The sequence below is a fragment of the Nicotiana attenuata genome, unplaced genomic scaffold (genome assembly GCF_001879085.1).
Source record: "Nicotiana attenuata strain UT unplaced genomic scaffold, NIATTr2, whole genome shotgun sequence".
Lineage (NCBI taxonomy): Eukaryota > Viridiplantae > Streptophyta > Magnoliopsida > Solanales > Solanaceae > Nicotiana > Nicotiana attenuata.
In genome coordinates, this window is record NW_017671643.1 from 66411 (window position 1) to 88940 (window position 22530).

General features: G+C 40.4%; 1 protein-coding gene across 1 annotated transcript; it reads right to left on the reverse strand.

Annotated features, from left to right (window-relative positions):
• Positions 1–21142: 21142 nt before the first annotated feature.
• On the reverse strand, positions 21143–22473 carry LOC109209448 (protein SRC2-like). Its single transcript, XM_019372716.1, has one exon. The coding sequence runs from the start codon at positions 22311–22313 to the stop codon at positions 21372–21374; it is 942 nt and encodes a 313-aa protein (XP_019228261.1). The 5' UTR covers positions 22314–22473; the 3' UTR covers positions 21143–21371.
• Between the last annotated feature and the right edge of the window lie 57 nt (positions 22474–22530).

Here is a 22530-nt window from a genome sequence, read left to right on the forward strand (position 1 = left end):
AAAATTTGGAAGATGACGAAATCAAGTCGGTGTTGCTGAAAAGGTTTGGGAAACTTTGTCCAAGGGAGCAGTAATATGGTATCACAACTTGCCTCTAAATTCCATTGACTCATTTGTTATGCTTGCAGATGCTTTCATAAAGGCCCACGCCGGAGCCATCAAGGTCGAGACCAGAAAGTCAAATCTTTTCAAGGTCAAACAAAGGGATAACGAGATGCTCAGGGAGTTCGTGTTAAGATTCCAGATGGAGCTGATGGACCTGCCGCCAGTCGCAGAGGATTGGTCCATTTAGGCATTCACTCAACGGCCAACCCCCAAAGTTCTGCGGCCTCTCAACAGCTGAAAAAAATTTGGTGGAGTACTTGGCGGTTACCTGGGTTGGCATCCACAATAGGTACCAATTGAAGATCACGGTCGAGGACGACCAACTTGGGTCCCCTTTCTGGATCTGTTTACCCTATCAGGCCCGATAATATATCTAAGAGAGCCATTGATCGGGATCCAAGATCGGTCCGAGATCGATACCAACCATACAACACAGATCGAATGGGAAAAGGATTCGGGCTTCACCTAGTAAGGAACGAGGGCCTAGTGGCCGGGGTTTGATGAGCAAGAACGGGTTTGACAGGTTGCTCGGGAGTAGGGAGGCACCAAGATTATCGGAGTATAACTTAAACGTACACGCTGCAAGCATCGTGTCGGCCATAGGGCGCATCAAAGCAATCAAACGGCCCCCTACCATTGTAGTCCGACCCAGCCCAGAGAGATCCTAACTTGATGTGTAAGTATCACGGCACTCACGGTCATAGGATCGATGATTGCCTACAGCTAAGAGAAGAAGTTGCTCGACTGTTCAACAATGGACACCTCCAAGAATTCCTTAGTGATCGAGCCAAAAACCACTTCAGAAATGGGGAAGCCAACAAACAGGTTGAATAAGATTAGCCTCAGCACGTAATCAACATAATCATTAGGGGAGTCAAAGTACCCCAAGGGCCAACGATAAAACGCATTAAAGTATCTATTATGAGGGAACGCACTCGGGATTACGTTCCGGTGGGAGCTATTTCATTCAGCGACGCAGATGTCGAGAGCATCAAACAGCCTCACAACGATGCACTAGTAATATCTGTGCTTATCAATAAATCTTGGGTTAAACGTGTGCTGATTGATCTAGGTCGCTCGACCAACATCAGATCAAGGGTCGTAGAGCAATTAGGGTTGTAGGATCAAATCGTACCGGCAGTTCGGGTATTAAATGGATTCAACATGGCGTGTGAGACCACAAAAGGAGAGATAACTTTGCCGATAAACACTACCGGGCCAATCCAAGAAACAAAGTTCTACGTGATCGGAGGGGATATGTGGTTGAACGCTTTATTCGGGAGGCCATGGGTCCAAAACATGAGGGCGGTATGTTCGACTTTACACGAGGCGCTGAAATTTCCCACACTAGGGGGATTAAAAACGATCTATGGAGAACATCCAACCGCAAAGGAAATATTTAATGTCGGTGAAGTGATCCAGGTGCCCGCGGTTTCTACATCGAGGAGCACAGAACCGACCAAAAAAGAAGAGATTAAATAGAAATTAATGATACTGGCCTTAGCATAATCGGAGAAACAAGAAGAACAAGGAGCGGACAATGAGGATGATTGCAGCATCCCGAGATCATTCAGAGCTCACGATGACACTGACACCACTAAATCAACGGTCGAAGAGTTGGAACAAGTTATATTAAACGAGCATCTACTAGATCGAAAGGTATACCTGGGCACGGGGTTAACCCCTGAGCTCAGGAAAAAACTTATTGATTTTCTTAAAGCTACGCCAACTATTTTGCTTGGTCCCAATTTGAAATGGCAGGGATCCCACCGGAGGTAACCACTCACAAGCTGAGTTTAGACCTGAAGTTCCATCCGATTAAGTAGAAGAAAAGGCCACAGTCTTAGATCACACACGCGTTCATCAAGGATGAGATATCCAAACTTCTAAAAATAGGATCCATCCGGGAAGTCAAATACCCGGATTGGTTAGCTAACATAGTGGCAGTACCTAAAAAGGAAACAAACTAAGGATGTGTGTGGATTATAAGGAGCTAAATAAAGCATGACCAAAGGATTCTTTCCCTTTGCCTAACATCGATCGAAATATCGACGCGACTGTCGTGCATGAGATACTCAGTTTTCTTGACGCCTACTCTAGGTACAACCAAATTCGAATGGACTAGGATGATCAAGAAAAGACTTCTTCCATAAAAAAATTCGGTACTGCTATAACATAATGACGTTCGGATTAAAGAACGCCGGGGCCACCTACCAACACTTAGTAAACTGGATGTTCGAAGAACAAATAGGGCAATCAATAGAAGCTTATATTGACGATATGTTAGTCAAGTCCCTACGAGCAGAAGACCATTTGAAACATTTACAGGAAACTTTCGACATACTAAGGAAGTACAACATGAAGCTAAACCCAGAGAAGTGTGCATTCGGGGTCGTTCGGGCAAATTCCTCGGTTTCATGGTATCTAATCGTGGGATAGAGATCAACCCCAAAAAAAATAAAGACTATAGAGTACATCACCATAGTCGACAACGTTAAGGCAGTTCAAATAATGAACGGGCGTATAGCCGCATTGGGCTAGTTCTTCTCGAGGTCGTCGGACAAGATCCATCGGTTCTTCTCAATATTGAAAAAGAAGAGCAAATTTTCTTGGACTCCGGAATGCCAGATAGCTTTGGAAGAAGTCAAGCGGTACTTGTCGAGCCCCAATTTGCTGCACACTCCGAAAGCAGACGAACGATGTACCTCTACTTGGCGATTTCCGAGGTGGCTGTAAGTGGTGTCTTATTCTGGGAGGGAGAAGGTACACAATTTCCTATTTATTATGTTAGTAGAACCCTAGGCGATGCCAAAACAAGGTATCCTCACCCAGAATAGTTAGCGCTCTCCTTGCTAGGTGCTTCCAAGAAACTAAAATCGTACTTTCAATGCCTCCCCATATAAAAGCCAAGGTTTGGAGATTAGGATTCATTGTAAGGGTCAAACGGTCATACGAACAGTGCCTATGTAGCCTACTCTAGCAACGGCACAAGGCTTATGCGCCTCCGATTATGTACCCTACATATAAAACAATGAAAGAAATCTTTGCTTCCCTTATACTTTATTAATATGGATTTCGCTTCTTCGATGCTTCATAATGGATCCTAGATCCTAAAGCCCACGGGCTACCCCTACTCAGGGACTGTCGTCCGATAAAAAATTCGGACAATCGGGGCTATCGAATCCCGAAGACACCATGCCTATTAGGAAATGCCCAAATACGAAAAGCTACAGCCACCCTAAAAACGACTTAGAGATGTCCAAAGTCCGTACTCAGAAAGTAAGGCCCTTACGTATAATCAAAACCTATTAAAAGGTTACCCTCGGCAAAAACGTCATCATATATGACTAAAAAACTTAAGCATATTAAAGGCCTTCGATTTTTTTGAAATCTCGAAGCCACGAGTAATCTACAATTGGCATCGAAATCGGGCCCCATTCGGGCTTCCGAAGAACGGAATCTCTAGATTACGTTTGATTATATGCTAAGGCATTAAGAACGATACTCAAATAAAAAATTACAAAGAGATGTTGAAAAGTAAGAACATGGTGTTGCCAAAGGGAAAGTTTTATATATTTCAAAAAATATTTATAAAGGCAGGATAAAACGGCCTCAAAATAAACAAGAAATAAAATATACAAGGGAAAACCAAAAACGAACTAAGGCACCTATGCCTAATCTTCACTGGGGCTCGACTTAGCACCGGAGCTGTCGGAGCCTTCGGGACCTTCAGGCTCATAAAGTTCCTTTTCATCGGCCTCGAGCCTCTTAGCTTGTTTGATCTCGGCCGATATGTCAAAAAATCGGGCATGAATCTCCTCGAGGGTCTCCTTTCGGGATAGCCACTTTACATATTCGGTCTTCATTTTTAAGTGGGCCTCGACTACCTCCACATCAGCCTTATACTAGGCAAGCATTTCCTCTACTTCAAAGGAATTGATCGAAGTTGCCTCCAATTTGGACTTCAGCACAATGTATTCCTAGCCAAGGGCATCCTGTTCCATGACGCTGAGTTCAGTTGTGCCCATAGTTCATCATTTATCCGAGACCTTTTATTGGCCTTGTCCTTTGCCACCCTGAGCTGGTCCTTGACCGATGCCAGCTCCTCTTTTGTGGCTTCTTTTTTCGAAGCCAGCAGGTCCATCCTGCCCCTCAACACCTCGATCGTGGCCTTGACCTCATCCGTCTCGGCCCCAAGCTGGTCAATTAAGTCAATCTTCTTTTGGACCTGCAAAGTTGCGTTGTTAGTCATCATGAGTAGCTTTTTGTTTTTAGCCTCAAAGATCTTTATCTTCTCAACCATATTGGCATGCTCCCAATTCACAGACGAGGCCTCCTTCTGCTCCTTTTCCAGCTTGGCCCAGAGAGTCGGGAGATTCTTAAGAGCCTTGTCATGTTGTTCACTGAGAGCCCTGTACATGTCCTTCTTCCAGACCTGCTATTTAAGATTGAACTCGAGCTGGCTGATTTCCAAGCGAGAGACCGAAGGAAGTTTTCATGATGAAGCACCGAAGCCTGAAAAACAATAAGGTCATTAGAACATGATAAAGCTAAGCAAAATCTACAAAGGATACAAACGGTAGATTTCTTACCCGATTTAGTACCTTTTGCACCTCGTTGAAGAGGCTCGATGTGCCTACTTCGTTCATATTCGCCTGGTCCTCCTCAGTCACAGGGCAACGAACGTAGCTGGCCACACCCACCGGAGTGGACAGCGCTCGGGCGTCCGTTAGGATATTAAGAACGACCGTCCTCTTACAGTCTGGATGACGTAGGGATCCACACTTGGGGCAGGGAACTTCCTCACTAGCTTCGGGCTCGAACTCGGCTCCCTCGCTCCCGATGGCACGTCCTTTTTTAGGACATCCAAGTGACCGAGCCCGGAGTAGTCCTTCAACGCGCTCATGTCCATGCCGTTGAAGAACATGTTGAGGGTACCATCTGGGCCCGGTGCTGTCTCGTTTTATTTCTCTCTATCAGCTTGAGCCTCTTCGAACATGGACTCTATGTGGGACGGCGTCTCCACGATGTCAATGACACCAGCTACCTCCTTTGGGGCAGGATCGGCTTCTCGGGAGGGCGTGGCCTCCGACTCTCCTGTTGGTTCCCGATCTAGAGGAGGATCGACTTCTTGGTTACCTTTTTCTGTTGCCTCCTGCTCCCCCTCATCAATGGTCGACTCATGAGCAATGAACTCAAGGTCGTCATCCTTGGGGTAATCCCTGAGCCGGAAAAGGGAATCAGGGTCCGGTACCCTGGCTTTGGTCTCTTTTTGTTGCTTTTCCAGATCCGGACAACCACCCTTTTTTTCTTCACCTCGACATCTAGGGAGCCCGAGGATTTCCTCTCCTTCTTCTTTTTCTCCTCCTTTGCAGCAGCCTCGTGCTGTCCCAAAGTGGAGGGTTTGGCGAGCGAGGATGGATCATCGTCCTCATCTAATGGCCTAAGCTCGATGGTCTTTGAAAAACCTATCAAAGGGAAGAATACTTAGAAAAAATACAAGTCAAGTGTGCGAGTATAATGATTCGGGAGAAAGTCTCACCATGGGAACGGGCCTCCCACTTGCCCTTCGAGATCTTGCGACATTCATGCTCGAAGTAAGACATCTGTTAGCAAATTCCCTCGATCCACTCCTTGAAGAGGGGTACTGCATTAGGAACCTGGTCAACCGTTACACAACGACAAACATAGGAAATTAAGAAACGAATAAAAGAGAGTGCCAAGCACTCAAGAGGGAAAATACTTACGAGATGGGCTCCACTTTTCAGGGAACAGTAGAAATTCGGGGGGAATGAGGTCTTCAGTTTTCATGCGAATGAACCTCCCCTGCCAACCTCAATCTTGATCTTCATCTATGCTCGAGAATGGAGCTTTACTTGCTCGGCGAACAAGCTTGATCAACCACCCTTAGAAGATCTGGGACTGTAAAGATGAAGCAGGTGGCCGAGGGTGAACCGAGGTGCTTCGGTGTTGTTTACAAAGTGGCGAAGGAGGATTACTATCCTCCAAAAAGACGACTGAATCTGCCTAAGGCAGACCTCATACATTTTGCAGAAGCCGAGGATTATAGGGTCCACCGGGGTGAGCGCGACGGGGTAAGTGTAAACACTTAGGTACCCCTCCATGTGAGTGGTGATGTCTTCGCTGGGCCCGAGGACGACCACCTCCTTGCCCTCCCAGTTACAGTCTATCCAAACTGTGGGTAGTGTAACCTCAGTAACGGAGCATATATACCTCCATGCTCCATTGCCTCGGTCCTGTTAACTAGAGGCTTTCTCGACTTTGAAGTCGTTCTCAATGGAGCAGCCCCCAGGGACGAAACTCTTCAAGGGAGGCTCCTGGGCTACCTCGGGAATGGCCACCTCAGCATCCGTGGCCGGGTTGGAAGATGAAGGGGCGGTTTTCTAAGGCATAGATGCGGCAGTTTTTGCCATCGGGTTCTGGAAAATATGAAGGTTTGAAGAAAGATATGAAGGTTTGAAGATGGGGATGAAGGTATGAAGCTCTGTTTTGAAGACTTAAAGAGGAAGTACGAAGATTTAAAGTTGAAGATATGAAGGTCTAAGGAGCAATGTATGAAGATTTAGAGAGGTTAAAGTTAAGTGGAGGATTCGAGGGTAAATCAAAGAGCTCTAGAATCGGAAAGTGAAAAAGTGAAAAAACTTTTATAGAGGAAGGATAATCAATGCGTGACGTTTCACATTCGAGTACGGTCAATCGACGGCTGACATGTGTCTGAAGTTAGAGCGACGCGACTGATGGGACGCTTCGTTGACCCGTCAACTCGGTTCTGATAAGTTGGTATTTTACCAACTTATCTTGTCTTTAAGCCTATATTTTTGCTATGTTTGAGTGATAAAATCATGTGTTTAATGTTATTTACTTCTATATTACAGGTTCTATGTGATTTAGAAGTGATCTTGAAGAAACCAAGTGAAACGAGTTAAAAAGAAGCTGAAAAGAAGAAAATCTAGAAAAGGGGCCTTAGTTGTCGCAAATGCAACACATTCCTGGGAATTGCGAAGAAATCAGTTATGGGAATTACGAGAAGTTCCTGGCAATTGCGAAGAAAGACCATTCATGCTATGATCGCAAATGCAAAGAAGACTTCGCAAATGCGAAGTCAACCAGGCAGTCCACCTTCGCAAATGCGAAGTCTTGATCGCAAATGCGAAGGTCAACAATATGGTCATAGTTCGCAATTGCGAACTTCTGTTGGCAAATGCGAAAATCGTGCTTCAGTTCTGGGCAATTCTGTAATCTCACATTTTTTGGCCCCAAACCATTTAATACCCAAACCAGCTCACTTGTAAAATATCTTTGACATATCTTTTGGCTTATTTTCAGTCTCAAAGACTAGAGAGAACAAGGTTGGAATCTCGGGTTTGCACACACACTTTGGTCTTGAAGATTTGAAGATTGTGGTTAAGAATTTCTTACTCTTTTGTACTCATTTCTTAATTTCCTTGCTTTGTATTGAATATCTAAGTGTGTAGTGTAAAGCCCCAGAAAATTTTGCTAAGTAATTTAAGATTTCGTGGTGCCACGGTAGGCTAATTATTTTACTTTGTGTGCAAAGGATGATTCATGATATAATGGATAACAATTGGATATGTTAATCAGTGTATAAGTCATATTATAAGTGATTTGGGGTCTAAGGAGAGGCCTAAGTCTAAGCCAAGTTGGAAAATTTCATAATAGACTAAAGTTGTAAATGAATACGCACAAGAACTTACTTTGGACAAGCCTATCTACGTATATATAAGGTATTGTGTGATGCAAAAACTATCAAATTAAAGCTCTTTGAGTCTAGTTTACAACGCATCAAACAGTTCGTCATTTGGCGGTGCATACAGAAAGTTATGACCATTTTACCGGACCTGTGTCAGATGCGCATCCGCGGCGCGGCCGCGGGAAAACTGAGAGTTTCTGCCTCCCGAGCGCGGTACGAGCGCGGACACCGCATCTTGGACGCGGTTTGACCGTGGTCACGCACCTAGCAGCCCTATTAATACCCCAAGACCGGGTATGGAGAGTCTCTAAGTCATTTTTAGAGCTAGGGTTCTCTATCAAGGGGAATCCGTCCGATACTTCCCTCCTATGATCCAAGGTAATGTTTTTGGAGTACTTTGAGTTGATTACTACTCCTAAACACTTATATTAACAAGGATTGATCTTGAAAATCCATAGATTACCATTCAAATCCCTAAATTGATCAAGAACACTACATGTGAGGATTCTCAAGATTCTTACTACAAGAGGTATGTCTATCATCTCTAACTACTCTATGGTGATTATTTATGTATGATATATACGTTAGAACTCATGGGATGGTAATTGGAAGCCATAAGTGCCTAACCTAGATTGTGGTTGTGTTGTAGAGATTGTGAAATGGGTTAATTAAGGAGGTTGATGGTTGGGTGTGAATGGATGGTCATACATATGTTGTTGGAAGTTATAAATTGGTTAGGAACGATGGTGGAATAAATTGTTGGTTAATAGTGATAGTTGGATGAACTAATACTACGGTTATGAGATGTAAAGATCTATACCTACAAGGTGTTTGATAATATTACTAAATGGCATAAGTTATGGAATTTATTACTAATATTGGCCCTATTGAATGCTGTATTCTAGATTGAAGTTGCTTAAGTGTATTGGATCATTGTAGTATCATTAAGGGGCAAATTTCAGGTATGTATGGCTAAACCCCCCCCCCCTCCTCTTAGAAATTGAGCCTCCATGGTGTCCGTGCAAATGTTGTAAGTCCGAAATTTGATCGATGTGGTACTTGTTATGTCAAATGAATTGATGTTGTGAAAATGTATGTGGAAGGTGCTTCTCCATGTGTTTAATGTGTTATTCTTTGTAAATTGAGGATGTGTGGAAAACATGAGCTATGTGCTAAATGCCTAAATGTCAAGTGAAGGTTACATTGTGATTAATATGCCGAACTAGATGAATTCCTCTATACGCTTATAACTTAAATTGCTTTTGTATGTGCCTATGATCTTAAATGGCAAGGTCAATGTTGAAAATGGTAATAATGTGAAATGTGAGTTACGGAATGTGGTAATTGTGGCCCCAAGTGCCGAGGAACTAATACATGTGAAACCAAAGATTTAAGTGAGATGATTAACGGAAAAGGGTAACGTCTTGGTAAGACGGCTTAGCCGATCGGGCCGTGATCGGACGCCATGTTATACACACATGGTGGTAATATGTTGATAATTGAAACTGGAATGTGAGAATGAAATAAGGGTAACGTCTTGGTAAGATGTCTTAGCCGATCGGACCGTGATCGGACTCCGCTCAAGGAAGCAGTGGTAATGGGGATGATGATGCAACGATATGGAATGACCCAATCTACAAATTTCAGAATTCATGTTAAAACTATGTGAACCTCTTATATTGTTGACGTGGTGCTTATTTGAAGCTTTGTGTTTCTTATGATTTCTTTGTACTCTTGTATGGTTGTTCTTTCTAACTGGATGGTGTTTAGTTATACATACTAGTACTATTCCATGGTACTAACGTCCCTTTTGCCGGGGGCGCTACATTTTTAAATGAATGTAGGTGGCTCCATAGCGGATAGTGCCGATCGAGCGTAGCGGAGCTTCTTCCTCTCAAGTCTTGGTGGTCCCCTTTCTCCTTCAAGGGGGTTATATTGTACATCTTTTGTTATAGATATCCACTCTTGAGGTATAGCCGGGGCCTTGTTGTCGGTGTTGTCATTATTGTCTTTTGTATCCTTAGAAGCTCTATAGACGTTTGTGTGGGTAAGGTAAGGGTGTTGGATGGGTCAATGAACTATGTTGTAACTTTGTACTCTAGTTCTTCTAAACTATAATCGTATAAAATCTTGAAACTTAACCATGGTTTTTGGTTTGTGTTATGAAAATGGATTAATATTGTGAATGTTCGACTTTGCTATTGTCTAAATAAAAGAAAGCATGGTTCCCTTAACCGTAGTGAGTTGGGTAGAAATGTATGAATAAGGCTTGCTCAGTTGGGGTTTACTCGATTGAGCGTCGGCCGCGCCTCCCGAGGTTGGGGGCGTGACATGTAGTATTGTATTCAACACTTGAATCTTGTTTATGGAAATAATCATATTTAAAGCGTGGATTAAATACCTTGTTGTGCTTATGAATTGAATGATTTTTTTATCTTTTATGAAGTGAGTTATTGTTACTTAAATTATTCTTGTTCTTTAATGTTTCCAAAGGGAATAGCTAACCCTAGGACTCGCCCATTAACTCCGAATTAATTTTGGGGAAGATTATTTGGGGTTGGGAAAGATTAATTAACAAGAACTTGAGGCTTTAACCCTCATTTTATAGATTCTACCTAGGGATAGGATTGAACTACTTGTAGCCATATCCGGGTGTGCTTAATATCCTTATTGTTTTAGGGATAATTCAATTAGGAAGTCTTGTTAGTCTTTGGAAGAAGCTAATATAGAATTATTATCCGTGGCTAATTAACATAAACTAGCTCATATTTGTAAAATCGTGAAATGCATTGGATCGTTACTAGAGTGTAATTCCCAATGCATCCATCCTTGTAGCCATTGATTATTTTACTTGCTTTGTAGGTTAGTTTACATTTCCGCATTTAGGTATAAATATTTTCTCAAAACAATTCTTAGTGTTTGGCATTGCATCATAAGTGATAATTCTCTTACATTCCTAATTGCCTACATATTGTTCTCTGTGGGATTCCACCCTAACTCATAGTTGGGTAAATTATATTGCATGCGACCGTGTCCATTTACTTTTTAGTAGTGGATTTGGACGTTATCAAAATTGGCGCCGTTGTCGGGGAACAATTTGGCGTAATTTAGGTTGTTTGAGAAATAAGCGTAAGTGCTTTGGTCCAAACTTGTGAATATTTGTGTAATTAATTTTTCTTACCTTGGTCTATTTTTCTTGTTTATTTTGTTATTTTGAAAAATGGCAGCATATAATGAAAATTGGTCGGATGGTAGTTGTTCATACTTTGATGACCCATGTCCTTATTGTGGAGGACCACACTCGTGGCAAAATTGTTTAAATTCTCCCGGGGGTGGATTGTGCGCACAATGTCAAACCCATGAGTGGAGTATTTGTGATAAGTGTGGTCGTCAAAATGGTCGTTGGGATGATTGTGATTATTTGTCCTTCCCTTCCCCAAACCCCTGCTATGATGATTCTACTTTTTGTGATTAAAATGATAGGGATATGGAGGTGGAAGAAATTGAGCATGGTCAAAATGGAGAGTTCAAGCTCATGTTAGAATGCCTAATTGAAGGAGGAAACAAAGAACAAAGTGCCTTGGAGGAGCTTTTGGAAAATAGTCTCCAGAATGACTTGGCACCTGAAAAGTTGCACTCACAAATGGGAGAAATGCTTGAAGCTTTAGAGGTCCAAAAAGCCTTGGAAGTTAATGATAGCCAAGAATTTTTCTTAGATGTGGAAGCCGGAAATCCTTCCTTGGCACTTGATCAAAACCAAGAAGAACTCTCAAATGCTCAAAATGAGAAGATGATGCTCATGTTGGAGGCCATTCTTGAAAATGAGGAGAAGCACAACTTTGCACTCGTGGACTTGAAGCAAATCTTGACTCAAAATGATGATAATATCCGCAATTTGGAAATTCAAATGAAAATATTGGTTGAGGCTCATTATGCCCACCAACTTAAGAGTGTGGAAAGAAGTCAAGAAGAATCCGATTTTGAGGAAGAAAGTGAGCTCTACTTTGAGGAATCAAGAATTGAACATCACCCAACCGACTCCATGAGTGTTAGTGATGCCAAGGAAAATATGGAATTAGAGTCAACCGATGTGAATGAAAATTTGGTTGAGATTGACTCTAGTCCGAGGAAAAAAGAGGATGTCAAAATCCGGAAACAATTGCAATTTGGAGGTTTGATGTCACATTCCAAGCATTTTTCAACATTGGAATTGTGTGGTGATATGAGATTTGAACTAAACGAGTCAATGAGGGATTGTGAGGAGGAAAGAAAAAGGCCATACATTTTACAATTTGAGGGAACAAGAAGGCAAAATGACATTCCTCACATGAAAGCCAAGAAGTGCAAAATGAAGAAATTAAGGCTTCGCTATCATCTACTTACCACCCCCCACCGCTCGTGGTCACAAGCTTGATTCCAAGTTGGGTACCCAATTCATATCATCAAAGTGGCGAGAAAAGTGGTAAAGTGACTTGCGTCGTGCCACGACGTTAAATGCGGCGCTTGGTGGGAGGCAACCCATCATTTTTCAAAATTTTTGGTCATTTTTGAAATTTTCCTTTTTAGAATAGCTTATTATTGTTTCTAACCAATTAGCCAAGTTTCATAATTTTTGGAGTTGATTTGAGTAGGTTGGGGCGACGGAGAGTACGAAAATCAAAAGCTGAAAATTGCAGGGGCACCAGGCATCGCATTTGCGAACTTCTATTCGCATTTGCGAACTTGGCCCATCGCAAAACCCAAGATTTGGTCGCATTTGCGATCACTGCAGGATTCACTTAACTTCGCAATTGCGAAGGCAGTGTCGCTAATGCGACATCAGAGAGCTTAAACGGGTAAACTTGTTTCACTTTGAACAAAACTTAGGAAATCTGAGGCTCTTCAAAAGACCATCTTCCCCACTCTACTAATTCTCAAAGTCCACCATTTTTAACTCCTAAGTGCAAGAATTTAGGTATGAAATCTTAATCGCTTCTTCTTCTTCTTCTTCTCTTAGTTTTCTTTGAAACCCTATGTTCAAATGGGGAGCATTCCTTTGCCCGAAATTGTTTAAAAATTGTTTAAATGGTATGTTGATTTCTGGGTGAGGTTGGTTGAGAGTGTGAGTTTTGTTCTTTGCTAAAAAAAATGGGTAAGTCTGAGTACCGGGGGCTTTGTAAAATAGAAGTGAATTTTTGTGCTTCTTATGTGATTGATGAAAGGCCCGAATGAGATTATTGGCCAAATCTTTGATATGTGTGTAATTTATGGTCGTCTATGAAGTTTATTGCATGAATCTGTGTTTGAAAATTGCTTGGGCTATCTTAAGTTAGCCTTTGGTTAAAATTTTTGGGGATGGGGACTGTGTTTGTGAAGAATCCCTGCTGGGGACGATGGCTCGCAGTTGCGATAGCCTCTTCGCATTTGCGACTTCATTTTTGCGAAGAGGTGGTCGCAATTGCAAAACCTGGCAGCCCTGACCATCTTCGCAAATGAGAAGTTTCTCTCGTAATTGCGAGAACCGCCTGAGTCTGATACCTTCGCAATTGCGATGACTTCTTCGCAATTCCCGTAACTGTGCAGTTCTGATAACTTCGCAATTGCGAAGAAAATGTCGCAATTGCGACATCAGAGAGCATTCATCTGAAAATCTCAAAATCCTGAAATTTTTTCTAAGGCTGGGTTTCGACTGTCCGATCATTCCTTTGGCATATTTGACTCATTTTGCAATGTTCTTCATAGCCATACCTTGTTTTCACTCCTATCATTTGTTGACACGTACCATAACTGAAAATTAGCTCTAACTTTGAAGGATCCGCAAATGACAATCCCTTGGAAGCTGAGCAAAACTATGACCAACACCGGTTCTTGTCATTGGAGTGCCAAAAACGGTACTATGCTGAACTGATTTCGAAGAAGTTGCTCCCGGAAAGTGGTATATTGCTGGACAACGTCCCAGAACGTCTTCCCGAGTTCTATCAAAGGCTTACAAACATGGGATGGAACTGTTTTGCTCCTCAACCTTGCCGAGCCAATGAACAATGGGTGAGAAAGTTTTACGCTAATCTCCCAACTATCAGGTTAAAGAAGCCAAAGATGAGAATTTGCGGCAAAATGGTGAACTTTGGAGCTGAAGCGGTGAATCAAGTGTATCACCTGGCAGACCATGATATGGCCCCATTCCGTGCAAAAGACTGTGCCTCAAGGGAGTGGTTAGTGTCCAAACTATGCCCAGGTGCGGATGTTCCATGGGCAGCTGAGAAGAGAGGGATCACATCCAAAGAGTTCACTGCCGAAGCAAAGATATGGCTGGCCATCATATGCAGTCATATCTCCCTTGTATCGAATATATGGAATGTACTGGCTACAAGAGCTCAAATGATAGCTTGCATCCTTGATGGTATTCAGCTAAATGTTGGTGAAATCTTCATCAATGAACTGAGGGAGTATCGGATTCAGAATAGTACATCATTGATATTCCCATCGCTTATCACCTGAGCTGTGCCAACTTGCTGGGGTGGAAGAAGATCCGGGAGACAATTGGATAGAGCCGGGAAAGCCTATCAATACTTTAAAGAGAAGAGAAGAGGGCTGCGCGGTAAAGAGCAAAAAGAGAAAGTTGGGGTCTTCCTCTCAGATCGATCAGGTTAGCCAGCCATCATCTTTTGCAGGAGGACCATTTGCTATGCTTAGTGAGGAAATGCGGGTAACTCGCGATCTAGTAGCTCGCCTTCCACAGGGACCTGGGGAAACATCTGAGGGACCCGCTGCATACATTTCAAAGAGAGAGTTTCAGAAGTACCTTGATGATCAGAAGAAGCAGGGGGATCACCTTAAGACACTGGAGAAGGCATACACTAATCTGGCCACGGCGCATGGTAAGCTGAGCAGTTTGCATGACAGTCTGGCGAAGGAACACACCAAGATAAAAAAAGGGTGAAGAAAAGAGATAAATTCTTCACCCGTATGTGGAAGGGTGTGAAAGGGCTGTGGAAAGTCCTAAAGCCTCAAGACCCAATGCCATCAACCAAGCCGGAAGATAATAATGATGCTCCAGTTGAATGGTCCGAGGAAGAAAGAGAGGAGGATGCCTCTAATTCCGACAATGAGGATAGCGCTTGATGCAGTATTCAGGGAGCACTTCCACCATTTTACTCTATTATGTTTGATGCTCCAGTTGAATGGTCCGAGGAAGAAAGAGAGGAGGATGCCTCTAATTCCGACAATGAGGATAGCGCTTGATGCAGTATTCAGGGAGCACTTTCCACCATTTTACTCTATTATGTTTAGTTGCATTGGGGATATTGCAACATCTTTAGTTGGGGGTGGCTCTTGTATAACTGTTGAAATTGTATAATTGTGGATAATTGTCGATATGGTAGATTTGGTATATTGTTTGTTTCCATGTGACGTTAATGTGTTTTCATGTGATGTGTTATATTAGTATGTTTATTAGCTTCTTAAACTTTTGTTTTTATACATAGTATGCTTTAGTTATGTGATGTTCATTAGCTTCTAATTTTTTTGTTGCATATATAGTATGTTTAGGTGGCGATATCCTTGATTTTCTTTGTACTACGGTTCTTTTTCCAAGGATGCCAATTTTCTTCTAGAACCGGGTAATTGTTAATAAAGTTTTGTCGACTTTTCCCGATGATGGATAGCTAGGCGACGGAAATTAGTCTTTTAGTTTAGATATATTTGTTGTTAATATAGGAAGAATAAGTGGTTTGAGTGGGGTATGGTCCATTGGCCAAGTTGTGGCTTGCTTGGTACCAACACGATTTAAACCTCGGTATATGAATTTTTGATCCTTGAAAAAGAAAAATAATTAAAGTAAAAAATCATTGTCATGTCTTTTAGACTCAATTGTTGGCTCTTTGATTCACTAAATAGCTTCTTAGGCTACACGAAAGTTCCTTGAGATTCATTGGTTTGAATTGGATTTTGGATTTGTATTCCACTTGAGTTTTCATGTGCCGTGTGTGGTGAGACTTATTGTGAAGTTCTTTTGCATCATTTGTAGTCTAGAACTTGCCCAGTTGGTCTTTCAATGCTAATGTTAATTATGTTTGGTTGGAGGGATGACCTTAGGCATTCTTTGTGATCTTTAAAAAAAAAGCCTTTTTAGCCTTTCTAGCCTACCATTGCATAAATATAATCACTAGTTTCCCCCATTTGAGCCTTTAACATTTTCTTTGGCCACCTCATTACAAACCTTTATCCTTTTGTGAAATAATTCCCTCTTTTGCACCCGTCCCTCCTTGAATATTGAGAATGAGGCTAAAAGCCTAAGTTTGGGGGGGTGTTGGTATCAAGTTGGAAAATCGGTAAGGTTGTACATTGAGTAGAGAAACATATACCTCAAAGTGTCCTTATGAAATTACTCAAGCTCCAAAAGAAAATAGCTATAAAAATAAATATGTAGATATATAAATATGGAGTCTTGAGAAAATAAGAGAGGTGCTTTAAGGTGGCTCTATGTTGATAACTAGATGCCAATAAGGGCTATGTGGTTTAAAAAAGAAGCAAAGTGCAAAAAGAAAGACAAATGTGAGTAGTGTTCAAGGAGGGTGTAGTCACTTGTATCCTAAATGCTTCAATCCTTCCCTAAACCTACATTACAAGCTCAAATAGTCCTTATGGGACCTCCAACCGAATGTTATTGAATAGGCGGCGAATCAAAATAAGGGCAAGCCTATGGCACTACTTTTGTGCATCTGAATATCTTTGTGAGAGTGAGAGCTTATTCTTTCCACTTGATATCCCATTTATGTTTTGAACTGCAAATTATGAGTGTGGGATTCTCTCTAAAGTGTGAGGGCACATGAATTTGAGTTGTGAAATTAATCCCATTTCCAATTGAGAGGAATGAACGAGGGAAGATATTTGTGATAGAGGGGCAAATTTTGAAGCTTTAGTGTCATGACTTGATTTGCTACTTTGATTTGCATAGTGTTTGAGCACTTGAAATGTAATGAAGTTCATGAGAAGTGTTCGGTAATTCATATGCTTTGGATTAATTGTTGGTACCAATCAAAGTCATGTATTTGTGCTTATAGTAGACCTTTTTGGCTTGGCATGATAAGGATGCGCTATTGAGTTAAATACTTGGGAGGAAATTTCGTCGCTTTCATTGCTTGAGGACAAGCAATAGTTTAAGTTTGGGGGTTTGATAAGTTGGTATTTTACCAACTTATCTTGTCTTTAAGCCTATATTATTGCTATGTTTGAGTGATAAAATCATATTCTTAATGTTATTTACTTCTATATTACAGGTTCTATGTGATTTAGAAGTGATCTTGAAGAAACTAAGTGAAACGAGTAAAAAAGAAGCTGAAAAGAAGAAAATCTGGAAAAGGGCCTCAGTTGTCGCAAATGCGACACATTCCTGGGAATTGCGAAGAAAGCAGTTATGGGAATTGCGAGACGTTCCTCGCAATTGCGAAGAAAGACCATTCATGCTGTGATCGCAAATGCGAAGAAGACTTCGCAAATGCGAAGTCAACCAGGCAGTCAACCTTCGCAAATGCGAAGTCTTGATTGCAAATGCGAAGGTCAACAATATGGTCATAGTTCGCAAATGCGAAAATCGTGCTTCAGTTCTGGGCAATTCTGTAATCTCACATTTTTTGGCCCCAAACCATTTAATACCCAAAGCAGCTCACTTGTAAAATATCTTTGGCATATCTTTTGGCTTATTTTCAGTCTCTAAGACTAGAGAGAACAAGGTTGGAAGCTAGGGTTTGCACACACACTTTGGTCTTGAAGATTTGAAGATTGTGGTTAAGAATTTCTTATTCTTTTGTTCTCATTTCTTCATTTCCTTGCTTTGTATTGAATATCTAAGTGTGTAGTATTGTATTCAACACTTGAATCTTGTTTATGGAAATAATCATATTTAAAGTAAGGATTAAATACCTTGTTGTGCTTATGTATTGAATGTTTTTTTATCTTTTATGAAGTGAGTTATTGTTAATTTAATTATTCTTGTTCTTTAATATTTTCAAAGAGATTAGCTAACCCTAGGACTCGCCCATTAACTCCGAATTAATTTTGGGAAAGATTATTTGGGGTTGGGAAAGGTTAATTAACAAGAACTTGAGGCTTTAACCCTCATTTTATAGATTCTACCTTGGGATAGAATTGAACTACTTGTAGCCATATCCGGGTGTGCTTAATCTCCTAATTGTTTTAGGGATAATTCAATTAGGAAGTCTTGTTAGTCTTTGGAAGAAGCTAATATAGAATTATTATCCGTGGCTAATTAACATAAACTCGCTCTTATTTGTAAAATCATGAAATACATTGGATCGTTACTTGAGTGTAATTCCCAATGCATCCATCCTTGTAGCCATTAATCATTTTACTTGCTTTCTAGGTTAGTTTACATTTCCGCATTTAGGTATAAATATTTTCTCAAAACAATTCTTAGTGTTGGGCATTGCATCATAAGTGATAATTCTCTTACATTCCTAATCGCCTACATATTGTTCTCTTTGGGATTCGACCCTGACTCATAGTTGGATAAATTATATTGCATGCGACCGTGTCCATTTACTTTTTAGTAGTGGATTTGAACGTCATCAGGTTGTAACGTACGAAGGAAGGAACCATGGTTCATTTATCGCTTCCCGTAGCTTTGATAATATACACTATCTTCTACGGGTAAAATTGGGGGCAATGTTTTTCCCGATTCTTCGATGAGAGAACGAAGGGGAAGCACGAATCGACGTGATTATAATCAAGGCCAGCAACCCCTCATATCGAGACTCAGGAAGAGTGAACAATATATACGACATCGAACATGGTAAAGCGACGTACCCGGGCCAAATATAACTTCTAGACCTCGGGAGACGTGGTGAACGATTATGCATGATGGATAGGGGGCCGTAATATTTGCCCTCAATCGGATATTACGGCGCGAATCTTGTTCAGTATAGATTATGGATCAACAATTACCGGAAAGAGAAGATTTTTTACCTTTTTTAGACTTATACTACAACAACAACAACCCAATAAGATCTCACAAGTGGGGTCTCTCTTTTAGACTTATACTAGGGTTGAAATTTTCCTACTATATAAAGGGAAAGTTTTTCTTTAGTCTGACACATTGTAACACACAATTCAGCAATAAGAAAATTTACTTTTGTCTTCTAGCTATTGTTCAAGGCATTACTTGTTTGTTCTTTTCTTTACTCACGATCGAGCTCGCATCGAGGGTCCTATCGAGGACGAATTCCACTGTTTAATCAAAGATTAGGCCTAATCATCATACTACAATTGGTTTGATCGTTTATTTCGTTTTTAATTCATCTATCTGTTATTCTTAATTATTCGTATTGAACCGCGTACAAATTTAATTGTTGCTCATCTTTCAAGTAAATGATAATAACAAGAAATATTGTACATTAGGGACACTAGGGATATTAATTATTGAATATTGCATCATGTAGGCCGAAGGAAATGATGAGAATTCAGGTTCATACGACTTTCTTTGTTGGCAGGTCGAAGGAAATGACAGCCACTAATCAACCTCGGCACCTAAATTTCACAAAATTAAACAGCTTCCCATTGAGCCAAATAAAGTTATTGGTTTAACGGCTAACAATAAGTTAATTAACGTGAACGTATTAACATCTAGAAGTTTCAAATTTGGGCCAAACTTGAATTCCTTATTCTGCTTAGTAGTGTTGATTGAAGAAGTGTCAAGTTCTGTTAATTTAATTTTTGTAATTATATCGTAATTTTATTTATGTCTATGGTTTTAAGTAGAGCACCTACAGACTGCAAACAAGGTTCTTCATTGTTCTCAAGAGTGAGTCCGCAAGATAAATATTAGTCCATCCGTTTCAAATTTTGTCACCTTTGTTTAACTGATTTTGGAGTTACAATTGAGGATACGTTAATTCATTCTCTTGAAATGAAATATAGAAAATTTTCAATTTTACAGTAATTATGACAAGTTTTACTAATTTTTATAGTAAAAGGATGAAGTGATACACTTAAAATATCAGTACAAATTAATCTCATTTAATTTTCGAAAATTCAGAAGTGATAATTCAAACAGTATGTTATCCTCATTGCTTCTTTTTCCCCCTTCTGTTAGTTTGAGTGAATTTTGAAAAAGAAATGAATACTGGCTTATAATTACTTTTCGGCTTATTTACGCATTTGTTAAAGTTAAAAGTGCTTATAAGTCAAAAATAAGCAAAAGCCATAAGCTGGTTATTCCCGGCTTATGAATTTTTAAATTATAAGCACTTTAAGTTTGACCAAGATTTTTACTATTTTATCCTTATAAAATATTCTTTTTTAGAACAAAACTCTTACATCGACACTCACTACCTCAAGTATTGTTTCAACCTACCCCCCTACCCCCCCCCCCCCCCCAAAGCAATTATCATTGACTATTTAAGATAAGCAAATTCTCTATTTTGCATATTTGTATCTATGTGATTGTTCATCAATCTTTGAACTGTATGTAATGAATGAGGACATATCAAATTTCTCTTCAAATATTTTGTCTTATTTAGGTTTATTTTTTACTGAGAAACTTTTGTCAATTTATTAATTATTATAACTTATGATTATATGTTTATCATAAAAGTTATCTTATCTAAGCATAATTGTATTTAAAATAAAATGAAAAATAGAATATTTTTTATTTGAATCGATCTGGAATCTAAAATTTTGAAGAAATTACGCCCTTATAAGTGTAAACAGTTCTAATATTTAAGTCATTTTAATAAAAAAAAAGAGCTTATCGGCAGTTTTTTTTATCATATACAGCACCATCTTATTATCAATTTCAACACTTGTATCCAAGCACGTAACTGTTTATTTATTAAATCGGTTTCAGCACTTAAAAAGTATTTTTCAACAACTAATGGTTATCAGCTAATTCAAATCAGTTTATCCAAACGGGCTCTAAGCTCCACAAATTTTGTTATCCTATACAACAATTTATAACTCTCCCATCCAAAAATCTAGAAAACCAAATAACTCACTCTCCCATCCACAAATCTAGAAAACCAAAATGTATTATACTTCACTTCAAATGTTATTTTTAGTTATATATAAAATATAGCACAAGAAATTGGCTAGAAGATCTTGGTAAGAAACAAATTGTAACTGCAATAGGAGATAATTCAAATCAGCTTATCCAAACGGGCTTTAAGCTCCACAATTTTTGTTATCCTATATAAGAATTTATAACTCTCCCATCCAAAAATCTAGAAAACCAAATAACTCACTCTCCCATCCACAAATCTAGAAAACCAAAATATATAATACTTCACTTCAAATGTTACTTTCAGTTATATATAAAATATAACACAAGAAATTGGTAAATATACTAGAAGATCTTGGTAAGAAACAAATTGTAACTGTAATACGAGATAAATGCGGCTCCCTCCCCACAAAAAAAAATGCACAATATTCATTTAATTATTACATTAAAACGTCACTTGAATTTATATCATCAAACCTCACAAAATTACAATTCTCCAAGTTAATTCCTACTAAAAAATAAAAAATAAAAAACTAAAATAAATTAGAAATCAAATCCACCAACATCACCAAATCCAGCATCATATCCACCATCATAACCTCCAGCATCTGAGATTGCATCTCCAATTAGCATTCCACCAAGTGCTCCACCAAGCAAACCCGCCCCTAATCCTAACCCGAAACCATTGTTCTTCTTCGGCGGCCGCGCTTGTTGCACCGGTGGATACCCATATCCATATCCGCCTTGTTGTGGCGGATACCCATATTGGGGTTGTGGCGGCGGAGGAGGATATCCACCATATGGCCCTGCCGCCTGCGGTGGATATCCATATCCATATCCATATCCTCCTCCAGCCGCCGCCTGCGGAGGATATGCCATAGGAGGTGGTGGAGTAGGCCCACTTCCGCCGTAACCATAGGCGGCAGGAGGTGGTGGGTATGGCCCACTTGGACCTTGCTGAGGTGGTGGTGGGTACACGGAAGTGGAACCCACCATGGGAGCTGGATTCACCGCCGGATAAGCAGTAACCGGCTGGTCAACTTTAGCATCGACACTGCTAATAATCTTATCACTAAATTGGTAAGAAAAAGTGAGCTGGCCTTTTGGTTTACCAGAAGGTTTTCTAATTTGATAACTTACAAATTGTTTGCTTCCAGTACTGTTGGGAGAATCCAGAAGCTCTTTGATAGGAACAGTAACTTCTCCAATATCTTTATCGCCAAGGGCACGTTGACACCTAAGCTTGAAAACAAGATTCAAACGGTTGTGAACAGCAGCGTTATCGTCTATATTGAATTTGATCGGGAAATTCCACGTGGGGTTGTTGTCGCCGTCGTGATCGACGTGGGTTTTAGTTTTCTGGTCAGATCTGTCGTCGGCGCCGGAGATTGAAACGACGACGTATACGTCCATTTTTGTGATGAGATTGACCTTGTTGAGATCTTTACCGGACATAACGTTTATTTCTAACGTGCGATGTTCCATGGTTTGCGAATTTAAGGTGTTTTTTTTAGTAGTGAGAAATTGAACTGGAGAATTTGATGGAGAAGAAATGAAGGAAATTAAGAATGGGTTTTTTATTGGGAGAAAAATTCAGAAGAGTCGTGTGTCAAGATAAATAGGGAGACAGGTCAACGTGTTTGCGAGTAAGTTGAGTTACTTGGCTGGCGGCTTCTTCAAGGAAGTTGATCAGACGTAACCA